The sequence below is a fragment of the Ochotona princeps genome, chromosome 27 (assembly GCF_030435755.1).
Source record: "Ochotona princeps isolate mOchPri1 chromosome 27, mOchPri1.hap1, whole genome shotgun sequence".
In the NCBI taxonomy this organism is placed as follows: Eukaryota; Metazoa; Chordata; class Mammalia; order Lagomorpha; family Ochotonidae; genus Ochotona; species Ochotona princeps.
The window spans coordinates 22,826,759-22,851,477 of record NC_080858.1 but is presented as its reverse complement, the minus strand read 5'-3'; the positions used below and the strand labels follow the sequence as shown (position 1 = coordinate 22,851,477).

Genomic DNA, 24,719 nt, shown 5'->3' with positions numbered 1-24,719 from the left:
TCCTTTCTGTATATCTGACTTTATAAAAAAAAAAAAAAGCCACATGAAAATATCTATAGGTATTGTAGTGACGGTTTAATTGAAGAAATGTTCTTATGGAAAATGCTGTAATGATTTACCGTAATCCTGATGTATTTCAAACCAGGCACAGATGGACAGAAATATATTAAGCAGTATAACAGTACCACTCAAAGTGTGGTCCCATAACCTATGCCTGTTTGTGACTTGTTTGTTACTCATACATAATCAAATAAATATTCGTAGCACCTTACACTACTGAGGGTTACCACAGAACTCATGGCTTATAAAGTCTAAAATATTTATTATCTGGTCCACCCCATAACATATATCAGTATTCAGACATGGCTAACAACAATTCTGCTGCCCAGTTTGCTAAATCTAAAAGCTACTTGTGGGCCAGGTGCGATGGCCTAGTGGTTACATCTTCACCTTCCATCTGCTGGAATCCCATGTGGGTGCCGGTTTGTGTCCTCACTGCTCTGCTTCCCATCTAGCTCCCGGCTTATGGCCTGAGGAAGGAGGTGAGGAAGGCCTTGCGCCCCTGTGGGAGATCCAGAAGAAACTCCTTGCTTTGAATTGGCTCAACTCTTACCATTGTGGCCACTTGCGGAGTAAAACAGTGGATAGAAGATCTCTGTCTGCTTTGTAAATCTAATTCTCCAATAAAAATAATTAAATCTTAAAAAAAAATGCTACCTCTTTTGAGAGGCAATTTCTAGAAAGTTACACTATTAATCTAGCATAACTGTCAAAACAATCAGTAATTTTGACACTTAGGCTATAAATATATCATTACTAGTGAGCTCACCGTAAGAGAACGTATCTGGCAGTGGAACCCCATGGCCAGCCAACTCCTGAAATGTCCAGAATTTATTCACACAGTTTAGGATGGCTTGAGGTCGGTTCACGAGTCGGCACCCCATCTTCTCTAGATGGCGCAAGACAGTGATGTCGCTATCGCTTTGCACCCAAGGGGTTGGTACTCTCACTACCACCACCTGTGGGTAGGCAGAGATTAGTTCTCCACTGATCCGCAGACCTGAAATGTACAGGAATGATGTCAAAACGGTTACAAGCAAATGTGAAATTACCTACACCAAACCTCAGATCACAACTTTAAAAATATTATTTCGTCAATACTAGGTTAGGCTAAACAATCTTGCATTAGCTAGTCAAGCAAGTCATAATTCATTCCAATACCATAAAATTACTACATGCTCATCATAAATAATGTTATTAAAACATGTTCAAGAACGAAAAAAAACCCACATATAATGTTGGTCTTATTTTTTAAGGACAAATCTGAGAATAACTTTATGTTTACACATGGGTAAAAAAAATAGCTGGAAGGATAAGTTATTTAGGCAGCTTGCTCTGAGTGTGACTGAGTGACAAGTTTAACTCTGTGCTCCATGCAATTCTCCATCTGCAGCATTTTTTTTCAGTTAGGACACACATTTCTGTAACAAAATTTTTTAAAAATATTTATAACTTTTAAACATTTATTTTGAATTCAACTAGTGTCTAACAGATTTAGTATAACAAAAGAATTTTCTTGAGCTTTTTTAGGTATTATTATTAGAATGCACTTTACACTGTCATTGCAGTAACAGAAAAATAGGCAACAGATATAAAACTGGAATCTGATACTTGATAACTTTATCTCATTATTTAAAATTGTATCACAGACATCTTTTTGTCATTAAACGTACAGTTTTAATTTTCTCAGGTGGACTGAATGAAAAGCCATACTAAAGCTCAATCCCTTGCGGATGAAAATTCTCCCACTCATTGATTAAAATTACTGCCAGACTTTTCTAATGTTTTGAGTATATTATAAAATCACAGAAATAAGGTCTTTATGCTCAAGATTTTATTCTAGTAGGTAAAGACATGATATAAACTCACTTCTTAGGTATTAGCTTTCAGACATGGTAGTAATTCTGCAACAGGAGAGATCAGTGGAGTAGCATGAACAGCAAAGTTAGGACACAAGCCTCAAGAGGTTATGATGTGTTTAGTTAAGAGAAAGGAAACTTCAAATGTCAGCTAGCAGAAGTTACAGGGCAAAACTAACAAAAACAGTATGTGCATCAACTGTCACATTTACTGATGTAAGGTATAAGATATGGTTTAGTAAGATAAGGTGTCAGATATGTAAAACGCCACATAGCCAGTTAACAAGCTTAAATTCAGAGACTTGCAGCTTCCATGGTCTGACTGTGGAACACGTGTGTCAGAGCTGGACCTCCTCAGTGGCTCAGATGGAGCAGTGGACAGTATACTCAGATGCACATGGAGAATATGGCAGTCCACTGGGGCCTGCAGAGGACATCTGGCAGCATGGCAGACGGAAAGCAGAACAAATTGGACAACTCTCCGAGCCCAGTATCAACAGTATCGGGGTGAATAGAGACTCCAAGGTTGCCCATGTCAGCCAAAGGATCGATATCCTGAGAAGTGGAGGTATGTACTGCTTATCACCTGTTACTAGTCTGCACCAATTCCATCTCTTAATCCTTCCTCCGTATAATAGGGGCTGAAACATTTCCCATGTAGTCTCTGCCAGCAGAAAAACCCCGATACATCAATAAGATACCACACACAATGCTGGAAGCAGAAATAGTCTCCTGGCGTGTGGTCATCATACAGATGGGTCCTGTCACCTGCAGATAGTCTCCTTACAATATTACCCACTTTCCTGTTAGGAACATTTTGAGACAAAGACGGCAGATTTCTGCAACCTTGTACTTTCTAACCTGACTTGGCTGGAACGCGGTCTTGAGGCAAGGATACAGAGAATGGTCTGGCTTTTGCGGTCATTCAGGAAGTGAACCAGTCGATAAAAGCCAATCCATTACTCTTCCAAATACTAAGTAAATTAACATTAAATAAAAGCCAATCACTGACAGTGGCACACACTTCATGCTCCCTAGCCCTGCCAAGCAATTTTGTTGCCCAGAATGTGTAACCTGGATACAACAATCGTGTACATTCATAAAAAACTACATGTGATATTAAAAAAAAAAAAACAGTAAATAAATCCAGACCGTGAAGCATTATGCCTTTTTTTTTTTTTTTAAAGATTTATTTTACTTTCATTACAAAGATATACTGAGAGGAGGAGAGATAGAGAGGAAGTGGAGCTGCCGGGATTAGAACCAGCAGCCATATGGGATCAAGGCGAGGACCTTAGCCACTAGGCCACGCCGCCAAGCCCTGAAGCATTATGTCTTTGTCTCTCCCCTTCCCCCAGGAATGACAACAAATAGCAAATTTGGAAGTAATGAATTCACCCAATTTTCCCTAAACCTCAATCCTTCTGATCAACCATGTAATCATGAAGACTGCTCTAGACTTAAAAGACGAAGTAAATATTACAATGCAATGAACAAATCTTTGCAAAGTCAATTTGAGAAAAAATTACTGGAAAGGATTTTGAAATCTACACTAAAGGTCAGATTGCCGAGCACCCATCAAATGGCACTAAAGTTTTCCTGGATGTGCTAGTGACACGGAGGATACACATCAGTCTCCTCCTGCTGGGACACAGACAGCAACTGTTTATTGAAAAGAGCTAACCCGTTCAAAAGCTTTGTGTATATGTACACAAATTGCACACATCAACAGAAAAAAAATACGAAAAAATTGTGGTCATTCATTCCCACAGATCCTAACTTGGTTCATGCTTTCCTATTTGCTTAACATTGGATGGGGAGAGAGAAACCAAGACACCACATCAAATTCCTGTGTATTCTCTCAAGAAAACTGGTGTCGGTATTTCAAAATCTACTTTTTAATATTCAGTTCTTCACTCTTCCATTTGCTATCACAAGCTGATCACAGCTAGTTAGAATTCTAGCTTGAACTTTACCACACTGTTAACTTTAACTGGAAAAAGGAGACCGAGATATTCACGATTTCTGAGCTGTCTACTTTCACCTAAATTCTTCACACAAACAAGTTGTTAAGGGCGTGTTCAGGACTCTCTTGAGACCCATTATTTATCTGGCCAAGTTACCAAATTCATCACCACTTGAATTACATCTGTGGGCAATGTGTAACGCGGCGGTGAAGCCACACCTGACACCCACACTCACTGTCAGAGTGCCTAGCTGAATCCTGGCTCCGCTTCCCATTCTAGGTTCATGTAAATGATGCCTCAAGTGGCTTCAGCCTGGCCCAGCCGCAGCTATTGTCATCTCGAGAGGAATCCAGCACAGTCCTTCTCTGTACCTTTCAAATGAACACACTGATTTTTTGTTTTATTTTGTTTTGTTTATTTTAAAACTGTATTTGCCACACAAAACCACTGATGAAAATTCTGAACAGTAAAACACTCAAATCTTTAGAAACATGTTTTTAGAGCCTGGTGCGGTAGCCTGGTGGTTAAAGTCCTCGCCTTAAACATGCCAGGATCCCAAATGGGCACCAGTTCTAAGGCTGGCAGCCCCGTTTCCCATCTACCTTGTGGCCTGAGAAAGCAGTCAAGGACGGCCCAAAGCCTGGGGACCCCGCACCCGTGTGGGAGACCTGGAGGAGGCTCCTGCTTCTAGTTCAGATCAGCTCAGCTCTAGTCGCTGTGGCTACTTGGGGAGCGAATCAACAGACAGAAGATCTTCCTCTCTATATAACTGACTGTCCAATAAAAATAAATCTTACATATATGTATATATGCAAAAGATTCTCATATTTGCTTAGAAGCTTCCTACTGAGATACATTACGTTTTCTACTAAAATATCATTCTGTAGTTAGCATCATTAAACTCTCGGCAATCTGCTGTTTCAAAGTCCTATCTAACATCAAATTTATAAAAATTTATAGAAAATTCCAGGTTCAAAGAAAATTCTTATCTTTAAAGGGTGTTCTTTTGAGAAAGCAAAGGAACCACACTCTCGTGGCAGATGCTTGCTCAGTGAAGCAGAAGGAATCCTGCCCCGGCTCATCATCGCTAACCGGAGCCTAAACACTGACCATGCAGCACTGGCCAACGGCGACGCTGGAACTGTGCTAAACAAGAAGCGAGCAGACGAGCACAGCAGGGCTGCTCTGCTGCAGTCATATTTAAAACACTTCTTAAAAAATACATATCTGAGGTCCAGATAACCAATTATATCCCAGAATTTGGCAAAGGGAGTAAGATATACCCAATGAACAGGTATGTGATGTCTTAGCTAAAGCACATCTGCTTAAATGTTACAAATGTCAGTGCTCTGGTAGGGCGGGCAGGCTAAAGGCCTGGTATCTTATTAGCTACACAACAGGAACTTGCTTCTTTATGTCTCTGCTCACATGTCCCAAAGTCCCATCTTAAAATACTTGATGCACAAAAAACAAGGAGAAATATTTCCACGTAATTCAGCATGTAATCTTCCTAATATGACTTGAACGATCAGCAGGTAAATGTCCACATTAATTATTATAAATTTCTCTACTCTCCAAAACCAGCTATCTCTTGAGAGAAGCACAGATCAGCTGCCTGCTGCATCCCTGAGCATCCCTGCTCTATGTCTGACCCAGTTCCCTTCCCATGCACTCGAGAGCGCAGCAGAGGGGCCCAGGTGCTTGAATCCCTGCACCCACACGGGGAACTGTGAGCAAGCCTCTGGCTCTCAGCCTGACAAAGTCCCAGCCACTGCGCCATGTGCATGCCGTGATACACATAAATGTTGAGCCTTGTTATTCATCCTGTTATTGTTGATTTACTTATTGTAAGAAAAAGTACTGGGCAGGACACAGCATTTTTTGAAATCCAAATCCCTGCTGTGATGGTATGGAACCCTGAACAGTGGGACCAAACTAAGACAATCAATAGCAAGGTCTTTTCTAGATGCGATCCTTCTAGAATGATGTCAGACAGCACTTTTCTGGCTCAGCAGGAATAACACAGCGGCCAGTGTTTCGTTCAGACAAACCTACACAGTCGACCTAACCTTCAGATGGGAACAACTGTCCTTTCCTCTGTAGGGGCACCTGCTGCCAGAATCCCTTAACTGCCCTAATTACTCAGAACTCCACAAACCACCCAAATGAAAAATACCAGGGCAACCACTGTTTGAAAACTTCCAGTTTCTATAAACAAGTTCCTCAGAAATCCTCACCAATGATCTCAACCGGTAACAGGAAAAATCATGCCTCCTGGCCTCTTCCCCCACGAGAAAGCAAATCCTCACACCACAGAAAACAGCCGCAGCATGTGTGCAACGGCTGTGGCTGGCTGCAGCCTCGGGACCTCCAACCGCACGAGAGGCAACCTGCAGGCTCCGACAGCGCAGGAAGGCTTTGGGCCGTCCCCTGCTTCCTCAGGCCACAAGCAGGGAGCTGCAAGGGAAGTGGAACTGGAACACAAGCCAGTGCCCAGAGTGGATCTCGGTGCTTGCAAGAGAAGGGTTGGCTACTTGAGCCATCATGCTGGGCTCACAACCAGAACTTTTTAAAACTGACAAAGCAGTGGAAGATGACCCAAGTTGTTTTGGTTCCTGCCAACAACAACAGGAGACCCAGGTGAAGTTCCTGGCTCCTAGCTTTGCCCCAGCCCAACCTGGTCTGTTGCAGGTATCTAGAGCGAACCAGCAGATCATAGATCTCTCTCTCTCTCTCTCTCTCTCAAATTTAAATACATCTTTTAGCTTAAAAAGATTTTAAATAAAACATTAATTCTAAAACATGTAGATTCTAAGTAAAAATCAAAAAGCTCACTAAGTACAGACTCACCCAGATTTCCTTGTTCGATTGTCAGCACCAGCTCATCCATCACCACAGCCCTGAAGTCCAGCTCCTCCTCACAGCATTTAGCCTTCAGTGCTCGGAGAATCTCCTTTTGGGGATAATCTTCCCTGATGCGGCGATCTGTCAAAAACCACAGCTTGGCGGCCACGGAGCTACACATGTTGCTCTATCTGTTCCCCCTGCCTTGACTGTTTTCTCTTGAATGTAAACTGTGGAGATGAAAGAGAAAATGCACATAGGACAAATCTTTCGCACTGCTGTGATTACATACTACACACGACAGGTAAAGATAAGGGTACAGACACTGCACCCCCTTCCTCCCACTCCAGCATGGCTCTTCACCTTCAGAACCTTCTTCGGAAGATTTATTTTTATTACAAAGTCAGATATATAGAGAGAGGAGGAGAGACAGAGAGGAAGATCTTCCGTCCGATGATTCACTCCCCAAGTGAGCCGCAACAGGCCGGTGCGTGCCGATCCGATGCCGGGAACCTGGAACCTCTTCCAGGTCTCCCACACGGGTGCAGGGTCCCAATGCATCAGGCCGGCCTCGACTGCTTTCCCAGGCCACAAGCAGGGAGCTGGATGGGAAGTAGAGCTGCCGGGATTAGAACCGGCGCCCATATGGGATCCTGGGGCTTTCAAGGCAAGGACTTTAGCCGCTAGGCCACGCCACTGGGCCGGGCCCTCTTCAGAAACTTTCAATATCATCCCCTAGAATAAACACTATCTACAAATATGTTTTCATGTGATTACCTACTTTGTTTTATCCCTTCCCTCAAAATGCAATGCAATTCCTTCTTGATATAAAATAGATGAAATTCTAGTAACAAACAACACAGTCCCATGTTTTTCCTTCACTAGAAATCACAATTAAACATATATTGTGTGTTTTTATATTGACTTTTTGTTAACGGTTAAGTAAAAAAATATATAGTAGCATCTGTATTACTAAACATTTATACATTAATAACTAATTAGATGTGTAGTAAACAAGATGTGTGTGATAAGTAACTGGAGAACAAGAGCTTTAAATTTTTATTCTTTCTATCATTTTATTTTCCTTCTTAACCTATTCACTTTCTTTTTTTATTTTTTATTTATTTTTTTTAATGATCTTACTTAGTTGATTAGGGTCTATCATTTTTCTGAAATGCAGTATATTAGAATGCAAAGAAAACTTTTCTCAGAGTGTAATTTTCTCTGAGCTTTGTAAGCAAGACAACAGACCAAAGTTGTCTTTCCCCAGGACAGGCTCAGGAGTTCACACCACGCATGTCAGGAGACCTGGCTTGAGGTTCCTAGCACTGTCCTAGCCAGAGACTACTGTGTTTATTCGAGTAGTGACTCAGTAGGTGGGAACGCTTACTCTGTCTCTGAAACAAAAACAAACCAGAAAAAAATTAATTCCATATTAGAAAAGCTGATTTACAGAGAAAAAGAGAAAGAGATCCATCCACTGGCTATTATGGCCAGGGTTGAGCCATCTGAAGCCAGGAGCCAGGAATACTCTTCCAAGCCTCCTACACAAATACAGGATCCCAAGGCCTTAGACTACCCTCTATTGCTTTCTCAGGCCCTGTAGGAAGCTGGATGGGAAGTGGAACAGCGAGGACATGAACCGGCACCCATATGGGATGCTGGTGCTTGCATGCAGACTAACCAACTGAGCCACTGCGCTGACCCTAAAAATTCTTACATAAAAATTCTTCCTGAGCTGGGCCTGGTGCCATGGCCTAGCAGCTAAAGTCCTCACCTAAAATGTGCCGGGATCCCTTATGGGCGGTGGCTCTAATCCTGGCAGTTCTTGCTTGTGGCCTGGGAAAGCAGTCGAGGACGGCCCAAAGCCTTGGGACCCTGCACCCGCGTGGCAGACCTAGCTCCTGGCTTTGGATTGGCGCAGCAACAGCTATTGCGGTCAATTGGGAAGTGAATCATCGGTCAGAAGATCCTCTCTGTCTTTCCTCCTCTCTGTATATCTGACTTTGCAATAAAAATAAATAAATCTTAAAAAAAAATTCTTCCTGACAGAAACTAAAAATGCCACAAGTCTGGGCATAAGCTAGCAAAGACAACCTCTTTTAACAAAACAAATTTCAAATATAGTCATTCCTCAATATCTACAGGAGACTGGTTCCAGGGAAGTCCTGCCCCCAGAATAGCTTAGGATTACTTTTAAGATCTATTTGAAGGGCAGAGTTACAAAGACAGAGGTAGAGAGTTACATTCTATCCACTGGTTCACTCCTCATATAGTCACAAGTACTAGGGCAAAGTCAGGAACCTACAACTCGATTCAGGTCTTCCTCATGGGTTCATGGGCCCTGGGCCATCTTCCACTACTTTTCTCAGGCACATTGGTAGGGAGCTGCTTGAGAAGTGGAGGAACCAGGACTCATACAGAAAGCTGGCATCATGCTTGTAACCCACTGAGCCAATGTTGGCTCTCAGGTCATTCTTTAAGATATCTAGTTCGGGCCCGGCGGCGTGGCCTAGTGGCTAAAGTCCTCGTCTTGAAAGCCCCGGAATCCCATATGGGCGCCAGTTCTAATCCCGGCAGCTCCACTTCCCATCCAGCTCCCTGCTTGTGGAAGAGGTTCCAGGTTCCCGGCTTCGGATCGGCGCGCATTGGCCCGTTGTGGCTCACTTAGGGAGTGAATCATCAGACGGAAGATCTTCCTCTCTGTCTCTCCTCCTCTGTGTATATCTGGCTGTAATAAAATGAATAAATCTTTAAAAAAAAAAAAAGATATCCAGTTCATATTTATTGTTTTTCAACATCCCCTCCAGACACATCCATGCAGGTTGAGTTCACAGAATTAGGTCTAACTTTTGAGCCAGGCACAACTGCAATAACAAATGACAAAAAGGCTTCAAACAAACCACAGTGTTGAGGGACAATGTGGGAGTCCAGCACACAGTCTGCTCTCCAGTCAGCCATGGGCTGGAAGCAGCAGGTGCATGAGTCGTAACTACTTTGTACAGGGAAAAATTAACCCTGGACTGTCACAAAGTAGCAGATGTCCATGGTGCACCGCGCCCCAAGGCTTGTGGTCCCCCAGGTCAGTCCTAGACAAGAAAGAGAGGATCCTATATACTGCCTCCTACACTCCAGATGCTCTTCACATAAGGTATGCATGATCAACATCTCAAGCTTTGCTGTCAACGTCTGACAGCTGTAGCAAATCCTTTCAACTTGCTTCTTCATAGCAAAAATAACTTCCTGACCCTGGACTGATTCTGAGGGATCTTATTTCTGGCATCCACAGTAGCACACTGTGTCCACCGCAGTGCTTTCCTGGACACTAGGTAAGGTACACTCATAGGATCGCAGCTTTCATTGATCCAGTCAGACAATGGCAGGCAGGGCACAGTGACTCATGTTCACACACCGCTGCATTACAGACATTCAGGGCAACTGCATGTCTTCACACCAGTCTGCAATCAGCAACTGCTCGTTCAGACCTCATTACCATCTCATCTCCCTTATTACTTACTTGAAAAACGGACACAAACAGAAAGATGGGTAGATAAGCTGTTGATTCCCCAAAAGCCCGCAATGGCCAAAGCCAGGCAAGGAGTCAGGAACTCAGCCGGGTCTCCCTCAGGGAGGACAGCGATCCCAAGCACGTGACCTCTCCCAGGGTGCACAAGCTGGAACTGGAGGTGGAGCCAGGACTCGCCCCGTAGGCGCTCTGATACGGGCTCCTGGCTATCTGAAGCGGTAAAGTATTAACCATCATACCGAACACCCACCTCTCATTTTCTACATTTCCCTATAATCTTGTAGTTCTGACAGGAAACTAAGACATAAATGCTCAGCATCTTTTGGAAGGATACCTGCACCTGTGGAAATGGAATTGGACCAATGCTTCCACCTTCCAGAGGCTGACTGTCTAACAGGTGAAGCCACGCTTGAAGAGCTTCTATGTTGAGAGCTGTCATTCCGTGCAGCCCATCTCAGTGGTGGGAAACAAGGGCAGAATGGGGGGGGGGGGTTACCGCACCTTGCACCTGAATTACCATTATAAAAACAGAGCTGTGACACCCATTAGAACACAAAAGAACTAGATCTGAGGGCAGATTCTGTAGGACCACTGTGAGTATGCAGCACCTTCCAGTTTACATGGGGATCTGGGGCAGTGATGGGCCTAGCCAGGTTAGACCATAGACCTCATCTGACAGGAACCCAACTGACCTTCCTGGGGCTGGGGGCAGGGGTTGGGAGAAGGCCAGGTGAGGCCAAGCTGTAGCACCCACCGGTGCATGCAAGGACCAGGACTGAGGGTAGACTGTGTTAGGAAGGGTTGCTGCCCCATCTGACATCTGGTATCTAGGGCTGGGTGCAGGCCTGGTAGGGGAACTTGGGAAACTCCCTGCTAGGCATATCTGCTAATAAGGGTGCTGATGAGGACTGGGAGCAGGCTAAGCCAGGTGGGCTGCAGTACTTGTTGACATATGCAAGCCAGGTACAGACAGGCAGGTCAGGCTGAACTAAGCTGCAGTACCCATGGGTTTATGCAAGAACTGGAAAGGATGTGGGCTGGGCCAGGCTGGGCCAGGCTAGACATCAGCAGAGGCTGGCACATGTTAAAACTGGAGCTGGGAGTTATTGGAGGTCACCCCAGCTAGGTCATGGCACCTGCTGGTATAGCTGACTATTGGATCTGTGGCAGGCTGGTTGGACTAGGCCATTCAACCTCAGTTTCCATGAGGTATGGGCCTGAGGCAGAACTGACCAGGCAGCTGCACCAGTACGTGTGCACACCACACCTGACACTACACAAGCTGGAGCACTTAAGAGTCAAATCTGAGGTTACACCAGAGGAGGCATCTTGAAAGACTTCCTGAACAGAACGCTGGACTCAGACCCTAGCCACGGGGAAAGCACAGGATGTGTAGTCCAACCCTGGAGATTGAGCCTCCTCAGTTGTTGATGCCTGTGTAGTGGATAGCTCGTCCAGCTGCACACAAAAGACATGGCGGCCAGCTCATCTAGGCCAGCAGGGGACGCTAACTGCCATATCAGAGGATGAAAAGCAGAACAGGTTGGACAACTCTCCTGGCCAAGTTTCGCAGCAAGTGTCTGGATCTGTGGATGCACTGAGATTGACTTAGTCAGCCAATAGCCCTTGGAAAGATTTTCTAGACCCTGGAGCAATGAAACCGACAAGGTCTCATGGCCAGCAAAACCACTCAAGTAACATGCTCAGAATACTCTTCCCCCACATTGCAATCTCTAAGTGTCATCAAAGGACCATCTCCCATCCCCGGGTGCTGACACAGTCTGACAGAAAGCAGTGGTCCTCTCCCCCTCCTCCCCTGTGGACAAAGAAGGAAAAACAGAAAGACAAACATGTGGCCCACCTACCTTCCTCCATACCTGATCCTGCCCACCCTAACCAGAGGCTCATATGGGCATGCATCCTTCTCAACTATGTAAACAACACTAAAAGGAAGACTAAATAAACTGACACTATGCTCGAGGGCTGAATTTCTTCTTCCTCCTTGTGTCTACATTATCATAGAAGAGATGGAGGGGAAGGATAAAGGAAAGGTCAAGGAATTGGTGAGAAAGAATATTTGTAATGAGTTTTATTAATAAAAATGTTTGATAATAAATGCCTGAATTAAGTGCTCAGAAAGTATAAAATCTTTATGTATTTCTTATTGTCCACTATTTTTTTAAGTTATTTATTTGAAAGGCACAGTTACAGAGAGAGGGAGGGACATAGGGCCATCCTCCATCTACTGGTTCACTCCCTAAATGGCCACAATGGCCAGAGTTTCTTCCAGGTATCCCATATGGGTGCAGGAGCCCACCACTTGGGCCATTCTCTGCTGTTTTCCCAGGTATACCAGCATGGAGCAGCCAAGACTCAAACCAGCACCCACATGCCATGCCAGTGCCACAGGCAGAAGCTTTACCCACTATACCACAGAACGGACCCCTCACTGTCCACTGATAGAAACCATCAAGGACAGACATATTATTTAAGCACGGGCCGGGCCCGGCGGCGTGGCCTAGCAGCTAAAGTCCTCGCCTTGAACGCCCCGGGATCTCATATGGGCGCCGGTTCTAATCCCGGCAGCTCCACTTCCCATCCAGCTCCCTGCTTGTAGCCTGGGAAGGCAGTTGAGGACGGCCCAAAGCTTTGGGACCCTGCACCCGCGTGGGAGACCCGGAAGAGGTTCCAGGTTTCCGGCTTCGGATAAGCACAGCTCTGGCTATTGCAGCCGCTTGGGGAGTGAATCATCGGACGCAAGATCTTCCTCTCTGTTTCTCCTCTCTGTATATCTTTGTAATAAAGTAAATAAATCTTAAAAAAAAAAAAAAGAAGCATGGGTAAGCAGAGTATGAAGAAAGAACAAAATAGCAACAGGTAAAACATACCACAAGGGCAAACAATGGCTTATCAAAAATACAATGATTTATAATACACATTCCAGACATTACAGTAATTCAATGTTTTTTTTTCTTTTCTAAGGTTTCTCAGATCTATTTATTTGCTGGAAGGAGTTACAGAGACAGGGACAGATGGATATTTTCCATCTGCTAGCTCACTTCCCCAAGCAGCTCCAAGGCCCAGGGCTGAGGCAGGCCAAAGCAGTAGCCAGGAGCTTCCTCCATGGATCCCATCTTTTGAAGTTTATAATTTCATTACAGGGAGGGTTCCATGGTGTAATGGTTAGCACTCTGGACTCTGAAGTTTATAATTTCATGTAAATGGTCATGTAAATCATCCTATTCACTACAAAAACAATTTATCTTTTACAGGAAAATCCAGAACTGTAATCATCCTATTTTTTTTTTAAAAGATGTATTCATTTTATTACAGCCAGATATACAGAGAGGAGGAGAGACAGAGAGGAAGATCTTCCGTCCAATGATTCACTCCCCAAGTGAGCCGCAACGGGCCGGTGCTATGCCGATCCGAAGCCGGGAACCTGGAACCTCTTCCGGGTCTCCCACGCAGGTGCAGGGTCCCAATGCATTGGGCCGTCCTCAACTGCCTTCCCAGGCCACAAGCAAGGAGCTGGATGGGAAGTGGAGCTGCCGGGATTAGAACTGGTGCCCATATGGGATCCTGGGGCTTTCAAGGCGAGGACTTTAGCCGCTAGGCCACTGGGCCGGGCCCTAATCATCCTATTTCAACCTCAGGTATTACCAGGGAACAGGCATGGTAGCACCACGGCTTAAGCATGTACTTATGTTACTGTGCCCTGTATCACAATGCCAATTCAAGTTGTGGCTCCTGTTTTCAACCCAGTTTCCTGTTAATGTGTCCAGTGCTTGGGTTGCCACCACCCACGTGGGGCCTTGATGGAGATCAGGCTGCTGCCTAGTCTAGTCATTGAGACTTCAGGCATTTGGGGAACGAACTAATAAGAATACCTTCATATTGAGACACACAACCTGGATTTCATCTGGCTTTCTAATTCCAATAGTATCCCTCCATACCATACAATGTGTTTATTCACCAAGAAATAAAATTTAATATTTGACATTTTAGGTTTTGGCCAAAGACTCATTTGTTGCCAATTCATTACAACCACAAAACAAAAACAATTTGAAATATGCATGAAATTTTATGTTTCTTTACCCAAAAGTCATTATTAGTAGATCTGAATTATCATTAGAAAATCAGAAAGAAGGAGAATAAGTGGTAGAGGGACAAAGGCACTGACAAGGATAAAGGCTGGGATAGGACTTCTGGCAATCTTATTAAAGGTATACTAACACTGGAACCAGCACTGTGGCTCCACAGGCAAATCTTCTCCCTTCAAGCACCAGCATCCCATTTGGGCACCAGTTCATGTCCCGGCTGCTCCACTTCCCATCCAGCTCCCTGCTTGTGGCCTGGGAAGGCAGCAGAGGATGGCCCAAAGCTTTGGGACCCTGCACCTGCGTGGGAGACCTGAAGAAGCTCCTGGCTCCTGGTAACAAAAATATCAGTCCCAGAAACACCTAAATGATTGGGCATTATGGTCCAGCAATCCCAACACCTACAAAGGTAGTTTACCAATAAATAGATTCCAACACAAGTTCCTCAGAAACTCAGGTAACGCTTATATAACATTATTGTCACTTACAATTCTCAGTTTAGATGTTCTGGGTTTTTAAAACGAAATTTTTCTTTCATGTATTTGAAGGAAGACAGAATGTTCAGAACAGGAGGGTGTTAACCATGGACTACTTTAACAGTGACAGGAACGCGACAATCACTAGTCCTCTCCTCTTACAGTTTTGTCATTCAATTTACAAAGAACAGTTATGTGGAGAGGCGTGTGTTATTTCCCATTCTAAAGACCTGCCCAAAATACTATGAGCCAGAAATGAGAAGATTTCTGATCTCTGTACTCTTCCTACTAAAAGGTATCACCACAGGCAAGCTGAATCAAGAAAACAAATTCAAATTCTCTGTGATAATATGAAACACACTACTCAACTGATTTTTACACTTAACCCTCCCACCCATCCCTGAGTTATTCTCATGTGGCAGTAAAGCTGCTGTAGATGCGACAGTTAGCTAATATACCCAAAGTCGCAAAGTGGCAGAGACTTTCCACACTCTATGCTGGAGATTGCCAGGCCTCCCAAGATCCGTCTTCTAAACCTTCCTTAGCAGTAAGATACTGGACCATGAGCTAATCACAGCAAGCAGCTAAGAGTATTCCAAAGAGATCTGACTGACAAGTACTGTGACGTGGCTTTCAGAAACCACACTTAAAGAGTTACACTTCTTCCTTGGCCCTTTAACATGCTGTTACCCGGAATATGAGTGTTATCACTGTAGCTGTAGCTACCATCTGGACTATGAGAACACAGCCCAACCCTTGAAAAAGCACAGCCATGGGTTACAAAAAACTTGAATTCCCAACTGTGTGGAACCATGGCCTACCTAACTGTCTGCCCTAAACACACTAAGTACCTAACTCTTCTTTCCAAAGGAATGACTATCCTTCTCACTACTGATATTTGGAGATCCTTTCCGTCATAGGTCACTGAACTGTATCCTAATAATTACAGTCATAGAATCTTACTTTTATAAGAGTTCTAGAAATAGATGATGAAACAGATGATAATTGAACACAAGACTATGAAAGTACTATTACCATTGACCTGTCTAGTTAACAAATGGTTAAGATGGAAAAGTTTTTTTACTATAGCAAAAAGAAAACTGCACTAACTACAAAATTTTCACACACTTCCAACTAGAGAATAAGAAAAAGTGTATCTTTTACCTAAATTACCTGTAATTTAGTTACCAAAATTCTCTCCAAATAACCTGTAATATATAAACCTACTAAATTTAAGAAGTTTCTCTGGAATCCAAATAAAATGTTCTATAATCATTTCACTTAACAGAGGAAACTTATTTCAAAGTTATCTGTGAGCACAGTACAAAATTTGGAACAAACAAAAAAGAAGAGTTCCTCCTGAGATACAAAAGCATAGTACAGCCTAAAGTTCCTCACATTTCACATGTCAGGCCTTCTGCCCAAACTTATTTTCCAGACTACTCTACTTTGTAAAAGGAGTTAGAAAAAGCCATTGATTTCCTCAAGCTCACAGCCTTAACGGTATTGGTAACTTTATCACAAGTCAAGGGAGTAGGTTAACATCTCAAAACCCCAAGACATTCAGAGAATTCTAACACTGCTCTTTGGGCAAACCTGCATAAATTTTCAAGACGAATTTTTCTGAAAAAGTGTCAAAAATTGGCATGTTGCCCAAAATGGGAAAGCAGAGTAGAAAAGTAGCCTGATCTTAACAAGGAAAGTCCATGTTCTCTTATTTTTAAACTTACAGGAACATGAAGCCAGCATCACCAAGCGAAGAGAAAGAAAGAAAATGAGAATCTGAACATGGGGCACAGCAGCCTTGACATTTCTGGTCAAAGTTGATGTACTACCATGTCTTCTTGTGTGCTGGGAGAGGCAGTAAAATGTAATCAGTTTATAAATGACAAATATCTACAGAGTTCTGTTTGGAGAACTCAGTAATTCACAATTTTGTCACATTTCATCAGAATCTAGTGGATGTGCCCAGACACTGTCTGGAGAAATGACTGTCTGGTTAAACAGCATTAAGTTGGAGGAGCTCAGACTGCCAGCCCCATGACAACAGTGGGAGGTCCAGTACGCAATGTGCGTGAACCTGAATTACAAAGAAACATACAAAACACAATTCTCAATATTAAATACCAGGCAAAACATATAGCCCCATAATATGCAAATCAGTTTCTCTTTAAGAAGCAAGTGTAATGCTACCTTCCATCATCATCAGACAAATGATCCAGAAATAATTAGCTTTGTTAACTGCTAAAGTTACAAGGGGAGAAAAAGAAAACAATAATTTCATTAAAGATAAACAGATCGGATTCATGCATCCGGTAAGTCACCAAGGGCGCAGAGCTGGCTAGCTCTGTGGCTGTGTCCTCAAACCCAATTCGGAGGAAACAACAACAACAACAAAAAAAGCCCACACTAAAACAGTAAAAATAACACCACGGCATTGGTTACTTTGGAGCCAGAAAATTAGTCCTTTGCTGCAGACACCCAACGTGCATGAATCCACAATGTATCATATGCACATCTTTTCTGAGGTACTATATTATTTAACAATCTTTAAAAAAAGACAATTTCCCAACATCTATACCTAATCTCTCTACACAACCTTCCTTAAAACTACAGGTCAGTAGTGATTAGCAAGCAACTTACAATAAAACTCATTCTCCTTACTTAAGCCTAGTTTCCTCTCATTTTACACATGCTATGCACAATGTGGAAGTTCTTTCTCCCTCAACTGTTGCTTCTCCTTCCTGCTGCCCAGGTCTGGGAAACCCTGCTCTGCTCTATCTTCCTCCCTCAGCCCCTACAAGTTCACAGGCCATTGGTCTTTCAGCAAATCAAGGAGTGAGAACTAAATTGAGTGATATATATTAGCACCTCATCCCAGGCCAGTACACAGCATGTAGGTGGGAAATTTAGGGAGCTTTTTAAAAGTCATATTTGTCCATGTATCCCAAGCTACTCTCTGAGGCCTGGTTCATGTTCACTGGTTATTTCTTCACAGTATGGCCGAGAGAGTATAGAAGATCAAGAGATTTTGCTGGTTATTTCCCATTAGAGAGGAAAAAGGAACCACATAAGAAGGAGAAAGAAAAAAGGGCCCTATTAAACAACCAGATGCTACCACTTATGTGAATGCACTCAACAAGGATTCCAAGGAAACTTAGGACAAACTATCCCCTGTAAAAAATTGGAAAAGTGGAATTTTAGCTGGTAGCCAGTGAGCTAACGGTTACATTCTCAGCTCCTTAGGCCCTGCAGGGGGAAAGGCAGGAAAAGAAAAGGGGCTCTTAATTGAGCAGAGTCTGGCATGTGACTGAATTTGCTGTTCCCCTTTTTGGCTCTTAGAATCACAGGCTGGCTGCCCCCCTCCCAGACTCGCAGACTCCAGTACTGGTAAGGGTAAAAGACAGAAAAAGGGGAGACAGAAAGATCAAAAATAAAGCAGCCTGGCGCATGCAAGGCAAGGACTTAAAAGCAGTCAAGGACGGCCCAAAGCCTTGGGACCTTGAACCTGCATGAGAGACCCTGAAGAAGCTCCTGGCTGCTTGCTTCGGATCAGCACAGCTCTGGCCACTGCCACCACTGGAGGAGTGAACCAGCGAATGGAAGATCCTTCTCTCTCCTTCTCCTGTAAATATGACTTTCCAATAAAATAATAAAAATTAAAGCAACCCTCCCATGAAAATCAGCAGCCTTGCTGCCAATTCAGTGACATGAAAGATGAAAGGCACCAAGCACTACTATGGTGGAAGAAAATAATGTAATGCTGATTGACTAACCAGGTGACACAAACTACCCGAAATTTGCTTTTAAGACTAGAACTTTACATATTAAAAGGTAAGGTATCAATGTTCCACCTCCCTTAATAAAATGCCAGTGTCTTATTTCCTGAGTATCTTTACAAAGTGCTCACAAACTGCTTAGGAAATAATTTTTAAAAGTGACCTTTGGGCCCGGCGGCATGGCCTAGGGGCTAGGGTCCTCGCCTTGAAAGCACTGGGATCCCATGTGGACACCGGTTCTAGTCCCGGCAGCTCCACTTCCCATCCAGCTCCCTGCTTGTGGCCTGGAAAAGCAGTCTAGGACGGCCCAAAGCTTTGGGACCCTGCTCTGGCATGGGAGACCTGGAAGAGGTTCCAGGTTCCCGGCTTCGGATCGGCACAGCACCGGCCGTTGCGGCTCACTTGGGGAGTGAAACATCGGACGGAGGATCTTCCTCTCTGTCTCTCCTCCTCTCTGTATATCTGACTTTGTAATAAGAATAAATAAATCTTTAAAAAAAGTGACCTTTAAGGTATTCAATATTGTGAAAGAAAAAAATGATATGTATAGAAATGACGTAGATTTTCATGGCTAGAGTTAATCATTAAAAACATTCATACATATCAAAGAAACTTCCATATTGAGGCACTCAATACTTGCCACAGATTCAAAATTTAACCCAACTGGACAAAGACAGCTGCGAGAAGGCATTGGTAATTAACGGGAAAATAGCATCCCATCGGAAGCATTTACATGAAGTTCCTGCCAGCACCGAATGAACGCCCGCCGCATCTCAGAGTGGCCATGCACGCCTGCGACCACGCAGCCACGACGGAGGCAGGGCTCTGGTCATCATGATGTGGTCTGGGTTTGTCTTCCACACACCCCCTCCACTCCCGCCCCCCCCCCCCCCAGGAGTATTTAGATCATGGTCATCTGCTTAGAATATCAAACACGATAAGCAATCATGGGGTCGTCCCTTGTTCTTCAGAGGGCTGTCAAGGGAGGGGGGGACGACTGTCACGCTACTCCCCCTCCACTTAACAGAGAGAAATAGAGTTTTAAAACGTGCTGAGTGCGGGTCGAGCGCCACATTGTCCGTCTTTCCTTCCTTCCCTCGCTCACAGGCGGCGTGCTGAGGCAAGGGAGCAAGGACAGTGGAGTCGGCGGCGCCTTCCCAATACCAGCCCGGCACCCAAGGTCCTGCCACACGCCCAGGTCGCGCCTCCCTGCCACCCCGTCCTCCCCGCCGACCCCCCAATCGGCCAACAAGCCTAGCTTCTGCCTCGCCCCCCCGCCGGCCTCCTCCACCAGCATCACAAGCCCCGGGACCCCCCAGGCCCGGGCCGCCTGGCCGAGCCCCCCAAGTGGCAGCGGGATCCATTGGGCCTAACTCGCCCGCTCCCGGGGGGCGCGTCTCCGCCCCTTCCCTCCCACTCCGGGGGAAGGAGAGAAAAGCCGACCGGTCCCCGCGTACCTGGCTCGGGCGGGCGGCTCCTCCCTCGCTCTCGGCCGGCTGAGCCCGGCTGGGGCCTCGGGGAGGCAGGGAAAAAAGGAGCGCGGGCCCGCGGGGCCGGCTGGCAGGCGGGGAAGGAGCGGAGGGGGAGGGGGTCGGGATGCCGGCAGCCGCCTCTCCTTTCTCCGCAGCCCACCGCGGCTCCCCGGGCCCGCTCGGCCGCCCTTCGCAAAATCGCCCACTTGCCTCGCGGTCGGCCTGCTTTCCCCTCCTCCGCCGCCGCCGCTCACCCCCTCCTCGTCCACACCACACACCACACACACACACACACACACACACGCACGCACTCACACACTCGCTCACACACACACGCACACACACACACACGCTCCCACCCGGCCGCTCCTCGTTCCCTCACTCGCCTGCCGCGCGAGCGCGCGCACGCGCGACCCCGCGCTCGCGCACTCGCGCTCTCACTCACACAGACACACACACTCTCTCTCTCTCTCTCTCACACACACATACACACACACACACCGCCCGACGACGCCGAAGGCCGCCCCGCACTCACTCCGAGCGCTGAGGGAGCCGCGCGCCCCGGCCCCGCCCTCGGGGGGGGGGGGAACCGGCCTCGCCGAACTCCGCCGAACCCCGCCGAACCCCGCCGAGCGGATCTGACACCTGCCTCCAGACCCGCCCTCGCAGCCATGGTCGTCGCCGGCCTCTCCCGCGGCCGCAGAGGCGATGTGGGGCGCGCGAGGCGAAGAGGGAGCGCCAGGCGCCCCCGAGGACGCGCTTGCCCACCAGCCCCCACCCCCGCCGCCAAACCGTCTTCACAGGAGACTGGGATACGGGGAGGGGGGCGGCGGCGAGGTTTGCTCCATTCTAGAAACCCACGCGAGGAGACCCTGCGGCTGTACGCTCCCCGCCGCCTCACATTCCCTCCGCGGGCTCCACCACCAGGCGCCTCTCCGCACTTTGTAACCCTGACGCGAGCCTGCGAGCCTCCCCGGGCGCGGCGCGTCTCTAGGCCTTCCAGAGGGCCACCGCCTAGAACCTTCGCCGAGATCTCTCCTCCCCAGGAGGCAGAGATTTGGGAGCGGAAGGGACGTGTGGGGGATGGAGGGGGGAAGATGGAGTAAGACAAAGAGCCTTAATGCTGCTAACCTCAGCCCCTGTAACGAGGAAACACAAAGCCTTGGCTTTGGATTGGAGACGGATTTCAAGCCACACACCATCAATTCTCTAGGCTTTATAAAGCAGGCTTTTTAAGGACAGGAACGGTGACCCCATCAGCTCTGCCTCCCGCTGGAAAACCGCATGGGATGACCCGCGACGGTGGGAGGACAAGGGCAGGAGCTGAGGGAGAAGTTCGGTTACAACGTCCACCGGAAGCGTCCGCCCCGCGGTGGACAGGGGTTGAAGGCTGCCACATCTGGCAGGAACCTGCCCGGGATGGGAGAGAGGCCTCGAACCCCACTCGACAAGCAGGAGGCTTCGGGAGCTTTTTCGGGGGGAAGACAGCTCCCAGGAAAAGAAAGACACCCTTCTTGAAGCCCTTAGACCCTGTAGGCCAGCCGGTGCAGAATCGCGCGAAGATGAGGAAAATGGCCATCAAAATACCCAGGGGAACAGAGTTGGAAAATCACCTAGCAGAATGGCAAACCATCTTAGGTTGTGAGCAGGTGTATGAAATGGAGGTGGCATGACTGGTTGAGTGACCAGGACCTCATCCTGGGCCACTGAACTGGAGCCAGGCTATCAGTGGAGGCGAGGATGGTTGGTAGCTTCAGATCAGACCCACCTCCACAGATGGGGCCGTCTCTGGAGGCTCCAACTTCTCCTTTCCTGGGAACACCCAAAACATGCTGTTCTCAGAGTGGGTGGTTTGAATACTCTGTCCGTCGTAAGACAAGGACACTGGTTCATGTCGAACTGCTCCACTTCCCATCCAGCTCCCTGCTAGTGGCCTAGGAAAGCAGAGGAGCACAGCCCAAGCCTTGGGACCCTGCACCCGCGTGGGAGACCCAGAAGAAGCTCCTGACTCCTGGTTTCAGATTGGTTCAGCTCTGGCTATTGAGGCCATTTTGGAACTGAACCGGTGGATGGAAGATCTTTCTCTGTCCTTCTCTCTATAAATCTGCCTTTCCAATAAAAATATAGTCCAAGGGAGACAAGAATCAGAGTATATTCAGCTACATCACCATATTGCAAATTAAACCAAAGGCAGTGGGTGACCACATGGCTTTACACAATATTCATTCCAAATATCTTCCGTTTTTTAAAAGATTCATTGGGCCCGGCGGCATGGCCTAGCGGCTAAAGTCCTCGTCTTGAACGCGCCGGGATCCCACATGGGCGCCAGTTCTAATCCCGGCAGCTCTACTTCCCATCCACCTCCCTGCTTGTGGCCTGGGAAAGCAGTCGAGGACTGCCCAATGCATTGGGACCCTGCACCCGCGTGGGAGACCCGGAAGAGGTTCCAGGTTCCCGGCTTCAGATGGGCACAGCACCAGCCGTTGTGGCTCACTTGGGGAGTGAATCATAGGATGGAAGATCTTCCTCTCTGTCTCTCCTCCTCTGTGTATATCTGGCTGTAATAAAATGAATAAATCTTTAAAAAAAAAAGTATTTATTTTTATTGGAAAGGCAGATCAGATTTACAGAGAGAATGAGAGAAACATCTTCCATCTACCGATTCATTCCCAAGTGGCCACAATGGCCAAAGATGCGCCCATCTGAAGCAAAGAGCCAGGAGCCTCCTCGGGTCTCCTATGCGGGTGGACAGGTGGCCGTCCTTGACTGCTTTCCCAAGCCACAGCATGGAGCTGGAAGGGAAGTGGAGCAGCTGGGACAAGCACTTGCAAGGCGAGGATTTAATCACTGAGGCATTGCCCTGGGCCCCAATTTTAAGTAAGTTCAAAAATGTCCAGATTTGCGATTCAGTAGTATCCTGATCCTTTTATCTTCTTGGACTCCAATGCTGCAGTGGCCTGCTCTCAGTACTCCTCTCCCAGTCTATTGTCTAACTAGTGCCAATGAGTCTGAGTTCTTTTGTTTTTTCTGACCTCTTTCAGAGATGTCACATAAGCTAGGGTGACAGCTCCTCAAGCCAGACTGCTTGCGTCGGGTTTCTGGTTCCACACTACATCATCCACAATAACCTAACCTGTAGACATCTTTATCGGCGCAGCTGTAAAAGTGAGAACAAGAGTAGCTACTCATTTCATTGAGTCATCATAAGGTGCAAATGAGTCTGTTAAAACCACTCTCCCCCCCCAAGTCTGCGAGGCACTGATTCTAAGAACCTCTTGAATACAAGACCACCATCCCATAAGCTTTTTAAATCATTTCTATATTACTTAGTCATTGAACTTCATTGCTTAGGAAATATGAATAAGATTGAAAAGAAACATTTTGTGATAAACGGAACTTGAAACCCTTTTTTTAAACATATTTTTATTGCATTTCATTTTTTTTTTAAATTAGTTACATTGCATTATGTGATACATTTTTTATGCACTGGGATTCCCCCCCGCCCCTCCCCACAGCCTCCGCCCACGGCGGATTACTCCACCTTGTTGCATTTCCATAATTCAAATTCAGTTGACATTCTTTCATTGGAGGTATTTACCAAGCATAAAGTCCAGCATCTTATTGTCCTGGTAAGTTCAATGGTTTGTTGGTGAGACCATCTCTGGTCTGAAGGTAAAGCCGGCAGAGTATCATCCTGATCAATTAAAAGCCCCAACATAATATTTCCAACCATTTACAACATTGTGACGTTAATTGACATGGTATTGATTAACTAATATGTTACTAGGAAAATGCAGGTTCTCAGCCACAACCTGTGACTTCTTCATAGACATTTCAATTTTGGTTTATATTCAACCGTGTTCTATACACTTTGAAATGGCTATAGATTGCTATTCAGCAGTCTCATGCCTATTTCAATTTTAGTCTTTAGCAGTTTATAGCATTGAAGCATGTTTTCGCTGAACCTGGCTGTTTTTCAGGTGGTCTAACTCTATAATTCTAACAGGATATATGTCAACTGTTTAGGTGAGCATGTTTAGGAGGGGTGTGTAGAGAAATCTTCCATACCCCAGTGAGGAGTAACTAATCTTTGTGTCCCATCCAGTGAGTTATAAGTGCATCCCTGCTGACCGTTTCCTGTCTGTTTCTAAGTTTTCCTTGTTGTTCTCTATCTATTCTAGTTTTGTTTGTTTGTTTGTTTGTTTTGAGGGGTTTCTGGAGCGCTCCTAATGGTTATTAGGAGAAGGGGTGGGGACCCAAAATTGGAAGCAGACAAGGACCAGAGAAAGCTCCTCTCCCTAGTCCTGAAGGAAGTTTACTGTTCTGTTTCTGCGGACCGCCCAAGGATCCTGGTTGTTGTTCCAATGACCTTGGATCCTGCAAGGCTGGATTTGGGCTTCTTCCATCCCATGTAGTAGATCCAAATGGGGGTGGGTGACCTCAGAGTTCTTGGTCTCTGAAGGCACTCCATTTCCCTGTGGTCTCCTGGGCAGTAGGGGTGTAGTCCTTGGTGCTCATACTGATAGTCCTTGGTGAGGATCTAGGAGTCTTCAGGGTTGGGATAAAAGCCTCCTTCTGTCTGCCTGCTCCACTCTGGGGACCCCTCCCTGCTCTATGCGCATGACCTCCTGTTAAG

General features: G+C 46.1%; 1 protein-coding gene across 6 annotated transcripts in view; it reads right to left on the bottom strand.

Annotated features, from left to right (window-relative positions):
- Positions 1-20,653, bottom strand: part of RIMKLB (ribosomal modification protein rimK like family member B) — a 34,215-nt gene extending 13,562 nt beyond the window's left edge. For 5 of the 6 annotated variants that reach the window (XR_009244328.1, XR_009244327.1, XR_009244329.1 and 2 more), the window contains exons 1-3: positions 20,069-20,406; positions 6,737-6,960; positions 830-1,060 (exon numbers count right to left, since the gene is read on the bottom strand). Coding sequence is in view for 2 of the 6 variants with exons in the window: in XM_058656071.1 (XP_058512054.1) it covers positions 830-1,060; positions 6,737-6,911 (406 nt within the window). In the remaining 4 variants the exon portion in view is untranslated. Of the gene's footprint in view, positions 1-829; positions 1,061-6,736; positions 6,961-20,068; positions 20,407-20,584 lie in introns of those variants that run through there. The other variant, XM_058656072.1, reaches the window with a different exon arrangement.
- Between the last annotated feature and the right edge of the window lie 4,066 nt (positions 20,654-24,719).